Consider the following 12,102-nt stretch of genomic DNA (forward strand, 5'->3'; position numbering starts at 1 on the left):
CACGCACTTCCCCCCCCAAAAAAATGTGAGGAAAATGGGGGGTGTGTCTTATAGTGGTAGTGAATGCTTACCGGCAGTGGTGTGGCGGTGGCAGAGTTGCGGTGGCGGCAGAGGTGCGGGGATGATGAGCGGTATGGCGTGAGCAGTGTCCCTTCCACAGGTGAGGTAACGCAGTGGCCCGTTATCCAATGTGAGCACCAGAGCCAGGTTAATCACCGGCTTCTCGGTGGCGTTGGCCATCTTCCTGAGGCCGCGCGTGTGCGGATGGAGTGCTCTGCTTCCCGGGGCTTCAGGAAAATGGCCGCGGGAGGCCGCACGTGCGCAGATGGAGATCGCGTTGGCCATTTTCCTGAAGATCGCAGATTTAGATCTCGGCTTCAGGAAAATGGTCACCGCGATTTCCATTTGTGCACGCGCGGCCTCCCGCGGCCATTTTCCTGAAGCCCCGGGAAGCAGAGAACTCCATCTGCACACGCGCAGCCTCAGGAAGATGGCCACCTCCACCGAGAAACCGGTGATTAACCCGCCTTTGCTGCTCACATTGGATACCGGGCCGCTGCGTCACCTCACCTGTGGAAGGGACCCTGCTCACGCCATACAGCTCATCATCCTCGCACCTCTGCCGTCGCCACACCACTGCTGCAACCCCCCATGGACACCAGGCCGTGGCATTGCCCACCTAAGCAGGAAGGGACCCTGCTCAGGTGCACGCCGTACCGCATCACCCCACCTCTGCCGACACCATTTCTCCTGTGACCCTGCTCTGCCACCGCCAGCCCTCAGGTAAGATACTGTAAATTTGGACAATAAGACAGACCCCCATCTTATAAAAAATCTTTTTTTCTGCAATTTTCACCCTAAATTTGGGGTGCATCTTATGGTCCGGTGCGTCTTATAGTCCAAAAAATACGGTAATTAATTGGCATCAAACATCATTTTTCAGGGCCGCTGTGTTTTTCTAGTATTGTTGCAAATAAATAAATCTAGTCTTCCACCATTACTTTGTGAGTAGTGTTTACAAAATCAACTTCCAAAAAAGAGGAGCGCATCAAATAAGTGGTGGTGTAGCTGAAGCAGGGAGAGGACGTAGTCGTTCTGAACCTGCTATGTGCACAATTCCAACACCTTCCTCTTGTGCATGCAGACAGACAGCTGCATGAATTGTGAGGCCAAAAGATGTTGAAAAGATGTTAGATTGGATGGGTGCTAGTGGTTCCAGCTCCGTGATTTTATCTTCCACCCTGTCCAGAGCAAAACGTGCACAGTTGGCACCTGAGAACCAAGGTCATCCAGCTTCCATCTCACCCCCTAACCCCCTAGCAAATCAGTCAAACAATCTGAGCCCCAAATCATGCAGCACTCTGTTCTGCTTTTTGATGACTGCTGGCTGGGGTTCTGTGGTCTATCCACCGGCAACTACTCTAGAAGTGGAAGAGAATGAATGCACAGATGCCCAACCACTTGTTAGGTTGGTTGATAAGTACGTGGAAGGGCTAGTGCACATGGTCAGTGGACCACCGCAGCACAGGTCAGATTATAACGACACTCAGTTGCCAACTGCAGCGTCTTTCTGCTGTGTGCAGACTAGCAAAGAGGGCAGGGTTAAGGTGTCAGTGGACAATGATGTGAGTGATGATGAGGTCCTATACCTCATATGGAGAGGAAACCATCTAAGTGACGTGCGCAGTTCGGAGAACAGGAGGTGGCCACGCTGCCACAACAGCACAGCAAAAAGAGGGAGCAAAGTGCAAAGGCACAGCGAGCAGCCCCTAGCCAGTACATCGGCTGCTACTGCCCATTGCACTGCTGCAATAAGCACACCAAATACTGCTCAAAAGAGCTCCCTGGCATGGCATTTCTTCAGGGAATGTGCTGCCACAAGCAACACATGGTTTGCACTCGGCTGTTAGACCCTGAAGTGAGGAATTAATGTTCTGAACCTAAAGAACCTGTATGACGAGGCATCTGTATTCCAAACACGAAGTGCAGTGGAGTACACACCTTAAAAAGCATGACAGATCAAAGCCTCCTCCTGCTCCCTCTTTTACTGCGGTCTCAGCCTCTTCCTTCCACTCACGATCAACAGGGCCACCTGCTTCCCCACAAAGAGAGGATGTAATAGCATCACCACCATCAGTGTCACCAAGCATCTCCACCTTGGCCTATGGAAGTGTTCAGCTTTCCATCCTCCAAATCTTAACATGCATAATACAAGATATGGAGGAGAGGTACACAAAGAATTGACTCCTTGAGAATCTCTACGTGCATTTCCTATTGATTAAAGGTGTGCATAATCATAACTAAAAGAATTGCTCATTGCTGAAAATGTATTACACTCAGAAGAAGCGCCGCACCTGCCTCTTTTTCCCTCTCTCCCTCAATCAGGGTTTTCCTGTAAAGGAAGACGAGATGCCCACTAACCATACAAGAGCCATGGTCCCGAATGACAGCATTTCCAAATTACTGATCTTTGAAATGCTGCCATTCCGGCTGGTGGAGACAGACAGTTTTAAAAAACTGATGTCGGTGGCTGACCCGCAGTATGTTGTTCTGAGTCGCCACTAATTTTCCAGGCAGGCCATCCTGCCCTGCACAAACATGTTGGGAACGAATTCAAAGTGTGCAATGTGCAACAATATCAATGGCAAGGTCCACATAACCTCCAATATGTGGACTTGTAAGCATAGCCAGGGACGTTACATCTCTCTAACTGCCTACTGGGTCAATTCAGTGGTGGCTGGGGTAGAGGTGGAAGACGTTCTACCTCATGTCCTACCACTATCTAGTATTGCTGGACATTTTTCAGTCTGGGTTCCCTCCTCCTCCTACTCTTCTTCCTCCACTGCTTGCTCATTTGGCCACAGGAAAACCTGCACCACCTACTTGAGCATAGACAAGAGGAAAGGATAGCAGGCTGTTCCTAAACTCCTCTGTTTGGGGGACAAATCACACTACGCACATGAGCTGTGGACTGGGGTCAAACAACTGACAGATGAGTGGTTGCTGCCGGTAAACCTCTTGTCCGGCTTGGTGATGTGCGATAACAGGGAAAATTCATAGCAGCACTGGGCCTAGCCGGATTGATGCACATCCCTTACCTGACATATGTGCTAAACTGGTGGTGCACAGCTTCTTAAAACACTACCTACACATGTTGGAGCTGCTGTGAAAATGTGGCCAGTGTATGCGCACTTTCCTCATTTTTACCCTGCTGCTGCTTGCCTGTCCATGCTGCAGTGTCACTTCTGCCTTCCCGCTCACCGGCTGATTTGTGATATACCAACAAGGTGGAACTCTATCTTGCATATGCCGGTAGGAGTGTTGTGAGTCACACTGCAGAGCAACACCACTTCGCCACCAATGAGGGGACTTCTGTGCAAGACGTGTGTGCCATGTTGCGCTGCTTTGAATATTCCACCATTATGGCCAGCGCTGATGATGCCATCATCAGCATTACTATACCACTTATATGCCTGTTGGAAAAAACAATTCATGCCATGATGGATGACATGGTGGAGGAGGAGGATAATGATGAGGAGGAGGAGATGGAGCGGACAAACAACCATTTTCACAACAGGGTGGCACTCAGATCAGCTCACTGGCATTACAGGAGCGTGGCTGGGGGGATACAGAGTACTCAGACGATACACCTCCCACCGAGGACAGCTTCACGTTGTTTCTGGGCAGCCTGGCATACATGAGCCAATACATGCTGCAGTGTCTGTGGAATGACCGCTGAGTTGCCCGTATTATTACCAATGCAGATTACTGGGTGGCCACCCTGTTGGATCCTTGCTACAAGGACAACATAGCATCATTACGTCTGTCACTGGAGAGGGATTGCAAAATGTGTGAATACAAGCACACGCTGATAAAAAAAACTACTAATGGCTTTCCCACCTGACAACGGGGTTCAGTTGATCAACAAGGTGGAAGAGATAGTTGCCAATACAGCTGGGAAACTGCCAGCACATCAGAAGGCAGGGTTAGCATGGCCGAAATGTGGAAGAACTATGAGCACGCCACAACATCCGGCACCACCATCTGATATGGTCTGCAGTAGCAGTAGTCAGCGTTACAACATGGTGGTAGACTGCCTGTCCACATGTCTTCACGTACTAACAGATAGATCTGCCCTATTTCACTTCTGAGTCTCCAAATTGGACACAGAACTTGCCCTTTATGCTTTGGAGGTGCTGGCCTGCGCTGCAGCAAATGTATGTTCGGAATGTGTATTTAGTGCAGCCAGGCATCCGCCTGTCTACATCCAACGTGAGTAATCTAACATTCCTTAAAATGAATCAGGTGTAGATCCCACATGACTTGTTCAAACCTTTGGATGACTAGACAACTTAACAGCTGCACCCAGCCAGTCTTCAACTTTATTTGTCATTAGTTTCATTTGGGGGCCTCTTCCACAAACAAAAAACACAAAAAACTGTGTTGGCTACCTCCTCTTCCGCCTCTTCCATCTATACTGCCACATTGTCTACCTCCTCCTTCACATCTTCCTCTACTTGCACCTGTTCCTCCTGGTTCAAGATTCTTATTTTTCATTTCTACTCTGCTTATTGTAGTGACAGGACAGCTGTAGTGAGGGACAGTATTATGGTTTGGGTGTGTGAAGCTTTACAAAACCCTCTCTATGAGTAATCTGCACTCATCTGTGTGATAGTACCGTGCGTACCCAAAACATTTTTGAATCTTCAACTGAGTTGGTGGGACTGAAGTGTGTTTCAAAATAGTTTTCTACTCTTAGGCAACTATTTATGTCATAGTACTGTGCCAAATGATACTGTATGTAGTCTTGAACCCATATCTGTGGGAGTAGTTTGCCAAAAGCCTTTTTGTATGTTCTGCATCCCTGTCTGTGGGGGAACTCTGGGCCTTTGTCTGAGTGTGAAATTTGTTATCAGCTTCTGTGGGGGAAATACAGAAACATGCTCTGTGGGTGTAATTTTAAACTGGACTGCCAGGAGCAATCCTCACTGCAGACCGCCAGCTCAATCCAAGATCATACTACAAGCTTTTCATCTGTGCCGTTTAGAACATATGGTAATGGAGCAGACATTTTATAGCTGTGGGGGTACTTTGCCTTATGCTCTTGGTTAAATTTGTAAGCTGCTTCTGACAGAGTACTCTGCCCCATGGTCTGTGGGTGACATTTATAAGCTGCTAATATATGGGTACTCTGCCCCATTGCCTGTAAGTAAAATTTTAAAATTGCTTCTTAGGGAGTACCATGCCCCATAGTCTGTGAGTGAAATTTTTAATCTGCTAATGTAGGGGTACTGTGCCCCATGCTCTGTGGGTGAAAATTTTAAATCACCAAAGTTAGGATTCCCATTGACTTCTATTGAGTACAGGTCGAGGGGTCAAGTATGAACCTGAAGCGAACGTTTTACTGTAAGTTTGGCAAACCTGAATATCCACGTGTTTGCTCATCTCTAAGCATGGTAAAATGAATGGTGTCATTCAAAAGTGCAATTCATATTGCAAAAAACAATCCCTCACATGGCTGTAAAGACGAGAAAAAAAAAGGTAAGGCTCTGGGAAGAAGGGGAGCAAACAACCAAAGTGCAGAAACAAAAAAAATTGCAAGGTATTAAAAATATGGCTCTGTATAGCTTAAGATTTGCACAAGAATAAATAAAAGTACAACCCTTTACTTTATGGCACTGATTCAGCTTTTTAGTAACTAATGGTTGTATTACCTTAAACACCAGAAATGTATTATGGTTTCAGAAAACATTTGTAGAAGCCAAGTTACCCAATTCCCCCCCATTTACATTGTGTATCAATTCTCTATAGTTTTGGAGATCTTTGCCCATCATTAGTTAGGAGCCTTCATTGTAGGGTTAGAGCCTGTTAATCTGTCCTGGTCATGAGATGGACACAGGTACAGAACTAATTACAGGTATTAATTAGGACGATGTGTGTTCAATGCATGAGCATGGACAGATTTTTATCCTTGGGAAGTAAAAAACTAAGGTTCATATTGAATGAAGAATGAATCTAGGATTTGCTTTCATATAGAATTACTAAGAATCTAAGTGTTCAAATATTGCCATATCTTATGTATCAATCACCTTACAATTGCTGAAAGTTGTCGAGTTCAAGTTAGATTTCAGCCAATGTTTCTTTGTGCTCATCCGGTACAGTCATTAAAAAAAACGTTTAGAAAGCACAATCGAAGGATATCTTAATTCATTTTTTTTCTCAAAACTAAGTAAAAGTTTTCTGCATTATTCTACTGTGCCTCAGATCTAAAAAAAAATGTAATCAATAACTGTGGAAATGTACTTACTTGAGTACCTATAATAATATTCATTTTCAATGTCACTGGAGATGCCATTAAGAGCCATGTATTCTTTCCAGTGGGGATCGGCTGCAAAATCATAACGCACAAACAATCCAAATAAGACTATCATAGCAATCTCAAACAAGAGGCAGATGATTGGCAGTTTCCATCTCATGCAGGTATTTCGGATCATAGTGGAGTTTTGGTGAATAACGTCCTCATAGAAATCTGTGGAGTCGTACTACAGCTCGCAGTTTCTGTAATGGATCTTTTTATATACGGTACATCTCTATGGGTGTAGCTGCTTTCAATTTTTATCACCAAGTTCGCACAACTTATCACGAATAGGGAGGAGAGTGGAGACATACATAATAGGTTTGGTACAATGTGTAGATATTTGACAGGACAATTAAATAAATGAGGGAGTTGACGAACATTTTATGCAAGGATACAGCTAATACGCAGGGAGCTGCCAAAAATTCTACAATGTGTGTCCCCATAGTTGTTACAGATTTTTTTTCCAACTATATAAGCACATGCAATGAAGAGTTTATCAATGAAAGGTATTTCATACAGGGCCATGAATAATAAACCAAAACATAGGATAAAACAGTCAGCATATACTGTAAGGACAAGCACTGAAAAAAGCGACAAGTCATAAAACAGGAATCACTACAAATGAAAAATAAATAAACAGTATAGATAATTTTTATTTATAATGTACAAACCACACCAAAAAGAGCACTAGATAAAAACATTTAAAAATAATGTTTCGAAGGAACACATATCATGCTCCAAAAGGCCCCATTGACAAAAAGATTTTCATAATATCCTGCCAAATATTGCACATTTACCTCGAGATATACAGGAATATTGACTAGAACAATCCAGAGCTCCTGAATTAGTGTCTAAATATTGTCACGATCCATGTTTGGATCTGTGGCAGACCTGGTTTCCCTCAGATATAAACTTTTTTCCTTTCTAGTCATTGGGGGTTAATGCAGTTTACTCCCCCCCGTGGCAATTGGTGTTATTGCATTGCATTGCTGCTGGGTCAGCTGATGTTTGTGACCACTCCCACCATCCTTTATAAGGTCACCTGGTGCATCAGCTGACTGTTGATTATTCAGGTCCTTTGGATACCAACCTTGCTGGAATAGGAGCTTGCTGAGTGCTGTTGTTCTACAGCTTAATACTTATTCCTGGTGCCTTAAGGTACCGTTACACTTAACGATTTACCAACGACCAGCGATACGACCTGGCCGTGATCGTTGGTAAGTCGTTGGGTGGTCACTGGAGAGCTATCACACAGACAGCTCTCCAGCGACCAACGATGCCGAAGTCCCCAGGGTAAACATCGGGTTACTAAGCGCAGGGCCGCACTTAGTAACCCGATGTTTACCCTGGTTACCATTGTAAAAGTAAAAAAAAAAAACACTACATACTTACATTCCTGTCGCGTCCCTCAGTGTCAGCTTCCCTGCACTGTGTAAGCACTTGCCAGAAAGCAGAGCGGTGATGTCACCGCTGTGCTTTGCTTTACGGCCGGCCGGCGCTGACACTGGGGGACGCAGGGAAGCTGACGCTGAAGGATGCGACAGGAATGTAAGTATGGAAACAGGAACACATGGGCTACTTGCACAGTGAACAAGTCTGTATGATCATGTTCACACACCACCAAGAAACCTGAAGACACAAAAGAGAATAGTAAAACCAAAAACACTCAGTTTGAAAAAATGTTGCAGTAATCCGCAAGTGCTAGTAAAAGATGTAAAAAACAGGGTATTTGGTTGATACGTTTTTTGCAAAAAATGTATACAGGGTAGAACAGCTTTTGTGCAGATAGCCCAAGAGGAGTGGTGGAACTCCCCAGTCTTGTAGACACAAGAGAACAATTATGGAAAGCTGTTCTACCCTGTATGCACACATGGATTTTTCCTCTCTGAACCCTGTTCACACAGGTTATATACAGATGATCAGGTTTTTAAATACATCAGATAGGGATTGCATACATTAGTTAGGACTGCTCTGATAAGGGTATACCGTGAAGATTGGTAGAGCAGCTTAGTATACATTTTTTGCAAAAAACGTATCAACCAAATACCCTGTTTTTTACATCTTTTACTAGCACTTGCGGATTACTGCAACATTTTTTCAAACTGAGTGTTTTTGGTTTTACTATTATCTTTTGTGTCTTCAGGAATGTAAGTATGTAGTGTTTTTTTTTTTTACTTTTACAATGGTAACCAGGGTAAACATCGGGTTACTAAGCGCGGCCCTGCGCTTAGTGACCCGATGTTTACCCTGGTTACCAGTGAAGACATCGCTGAATCGGCGTCACACACGCCGATTCAGCGATGTCAGCGGGTGATCCAGCGACGAAATAAAGTCCTGATCATTCCCCAGCGACCAACGATCTCCCAGCAGGGGCCTGATCGTTGGTCGCTGTCACGCATAACGATTTCGTTAACGATATCGGTATGTGTGACGGTACCTTTACTCTGCTGTGCGGTGCATTGCAGCAGAGAAAGCTAAGTGTGGTGTTATTGTTTCTTTGTTACTTTGTAGTTTGTGCATTTACCTTTTGGTATCATGTTCCCCTCACTCTCATATTGTTTATTCCTGTTTATTTGCTTTGTGGTGCTGTTTTCTCTGTTCACCTCCTGTGGTGGGGGTTGGGGGTTTAGTTCAGGGTTTGACAGGAGACAGAGACAGGTCGATGACTTGGGCCTCCGTACCTTCAAGAGTACCCCCAGGTTAAGGAAAGACAGGGCTTCCCCTAGCCTGAGGGGCAGTTCAGGGGCCCTGATTCCTCATCTCCTGTCTTCCTATTTCTGCATCATGACATTATAACCAACCATCCCATTTTTTTTTTTTGGTGAGCTATGGCTCAAATGCAGGCTTTTGCCCAACTGCTTCAGACCCTCACTGATGAGTTTAAGGTACTTTGTGGTGAGGTGGTGCAGCAGCTGCAGCAGTTGGTGGGGTTTTGGGCTTCGGCCCCGGTACATGCTCAACCAGAGCCCAAGATATCTCTTCCTGACAGGTTCTCTGGAGGAAGAGATAAATTTTTGGTTTTTCAAGAAGCCTGTAAACTTTACTTCAGGCTCTGCCCTCGTTCATCAGGGAGTGAGGAACAGCGTGTGGGGATTATAACCTCCCTTCTTAAGGGTGATCCCCAATCCTGGGCTTTCTCCCTGCCGGCCGGTTCTCCATCTTTACGGTCAGTGGACGAGTTTTTTGCGGCCTTGGCGCTTGTGTATGGGGACCCTGATGGCGTCTCCCTGGCAGAATCCCGACTGCGTAAAATCAAGCAGGGGGCTAGGCCAGCTGAGGATTACTGCTCGGAGTTTAGGAGATGGGCCACTGATTCACAGTGGAATGACCCTGCCCTTATGAGCCATTTTAGGCAGGGTCTGTCTCCAAGGTTGCAGGATGCTCTTGTGCAGTATGCCGCCCCCAGGTCATTGGAGGCTGCCATGTCCCTTGCCATCCGGGTAGATAGACGCTTGAGGGAGAGACATACACCTAATGTGTCTCCGGTAGTCCTTGCTAGGGAGGAGGACACACCTGAGCAAGTGAATGAACCCATGCAGGTGGGAGGAGTTGTTTCTCAAACGGGGTGGCCTGCGGTTCGCCATGGTGTGGGGGCATGTTTTTACTGTGGGCAGACTGGTCACTTTATCGGTGTCTGCCCAGCTCGCGCCAAAAAACCTGTACCACCTAAGAAGCCGCATTTCCCTGGTCATGTGGAGGGAGGCGACTAGGGAGTGTATATTTCCTCCATATCTTCTCCTCAGTGTAACCTGTCAGCTGAAGTAGTGGTTGGCGGGGTAACTGAGTATATACCGGTGTTTGTGGACAGTGGAGCAGGTGTCAATCTGGTGGATGCTCATTGTGTCCAGACCCATGGCCTGAGGTGTAGAACACTAACTAAACCCCTAAGTGTCCAGGCCATTGACTCCGTACCAACTGTCTCTGCCGTCCTTCTACAACCCACCCCTTCCTCTCCAGTGGGGGCAGCAGAGATGCTGCTAGAGAGTAGGGGCAAGACTCTTCCCTCACTACATGCTAACCCGGTGTGTCAGAGACCTCTTAGGAGGAGGGGTCAGAGGAGGGTGGTGGTTCCCTCTGAGCATAATGGGGGTGTGAGTTTGGTGACACAGGGGGACGCCTCTGTTGTCAATTCCTCTAGAAATTCACCATCTTGTGGCAGACGCATGCATGGATATAAACGTTTAGGTCCGAACCTGGGTGTGAATGAGTATGTATGGGTTTCCACCAAAAACATCAGGTGGCAGTGTGCAACTCGGTCCTGGAGTTCCAGGGTGATTGGGCCATATCGGGTGTCAGCCATTCTCAGCCCAGGGACTTATCAGTTGGAGTTACCCCCAATTATGCATATACACAACTCATTCCCCAGGTCGGCCCCCTGGAGGTTTGTGGAGCCTCCGGAGCCCTCACTGGTGGCATTTTCATCAGGCCACGTTTGCCGTAAACCTGAGAGTCAGGTGACTGCCAAGGTGAACGTTGGTGGATCGAGGCGTCCTCACCATAGGTTATCCAGCCATGCAGCATAAGCTTGCTAGCCAGGACCTAGATGATATAGGAGATGGGAGTGGCTAACAGAACAAACCTCGAACATTCCAGTATAGTGAGAAATACTGATGCCTCTCCACAGAATCATGGCAGTCTGCTAGTGTCCCCCACAACAATGCTACATTTCAGAGCTAGTTTATTTTTAATAATCACAAGTGAAGTTTACATTTGGGTACATGTAAACATTAAGTATTTGGTGAAGAAATTTCTACACCATTTCTGCATTTCTGCATCTCTTGGCAGGAAAAACATTAAGTAAAATAGGTGTGTTTTTCCCTTGTTTTTGTTGCAGGTTTTTCCTGTGAAAGAATTGACATGTTGCAGATTTAAATCTGCATCAAATCTGCAAGCCAAAAATAAGCAACGCTGGCACTTCGCTTGAGACTTCAGGATTCTCATTCACTTCGCTGGTATCAGCAAAGCATCCAAATTTTGTAAAAATTTGTGCAGGAAAAGACGCAAAAAAAAAACGCAACAAATCGGCAACGTGTGCACACTCTCTTAATTAAATACTACAGTGTCATGTAAAAGTTTGGGCACCCATGGACAAAATTACTGCTATTGTGAACAACAGTCTTTCAATTCTTGTTTGAGGGATTTTCATCCATTCTTCCAGTTCAGTGAGATTCCTGGGTTGTCTTGCATAAATTTTGAGATCTAGCCACAGATTGTGAATGATGTTCAGATAAGGGGACTGTGAGGGCCATTGTAAAACCTTCAGCTTGCCCCTTTTCAGGTAGTCTATTGTGGATTGTGATACATCTTTAGGATCATTATCCAATTGTAGAAGCCTTCCTCTTTTCAACTTCAGCTTTTTTATGGTGTTATGTTTGCGTCAAGAATTTGTAGAAATTTCATTGAATCCATTCTTTCCTTTACCCATAAAATGTTCCGTATGCTATTGGCTGCAACATAACCCCAAAGAATGATTGATCCATCCCCATGCTTAATGGTTGGCGATATGTTCTTTCCCTGAAATTCTGTGCTCTTTTTTCTCCACACATACCTTTAAAAATTGTAGAGTTCAGTTTCAACCTCATCATTCCACAGAACTTGTTTGCAAAATGCATCCGGCTTGTTTAGATGTTATTTTGCATACTTCTGATTCTGAATTTTATGGTGAGGATGCAGGAGACATTTTCTTCTGATGACTCTTCCACGAAAGCCATATTTGTGCAGGTGTCTTTTAACAGTAGAAAAAT

At 45.5% G+C, this 12,102-nt stretch overlaps 1 protein-coding gene across 2 annotated transcripts in view; it reads right to left on the bottom strand.

Annotated features, from left to right (window-relative positions):
- The window catches only part of RHCG (Rh family C glycoprotein), a 236,053-nt gene that overhangs the window by 151,305 nt on the left and 72,646 nt on the right, over positions 1-12,102 (bottom strand). Inside the window, exon 1 of one of the 2 annotated variants that reach the window (XM_069766217.1) lies at positions 6,308-6,534. The exons of the other annotated variant lie outside the window; for it this stretch is intronic. Within the exon in view, the coding sequence (XP_069622318.1) occupies positions 6,308-6,494 (187 nt within the window). The 5' untranslated portion in view covers positions 6,495-6,534. Of the gene's footprint in view, positions 1-6,307; positions 6,535-12,102 lie in introns of those variants that run through there. 2 annotated transcript variants of the gene reach the window in all.

Source organism: Ranitomeya imitator, chromosome 4 (assembly GCF_032444005.1).
Source record: "Ranitomeya imitator isolate aRanImi1 chromosome 4, aRanImi1.pri, whole genome shotgun sequence".
Taxonomy (NCBI): domain Eukaryota; kingdom Metazoa; phylum Chordata; class Amphibia; order Anura; family Dendrobatidae; genus Ranitomeya; species Ranitomeya imitator.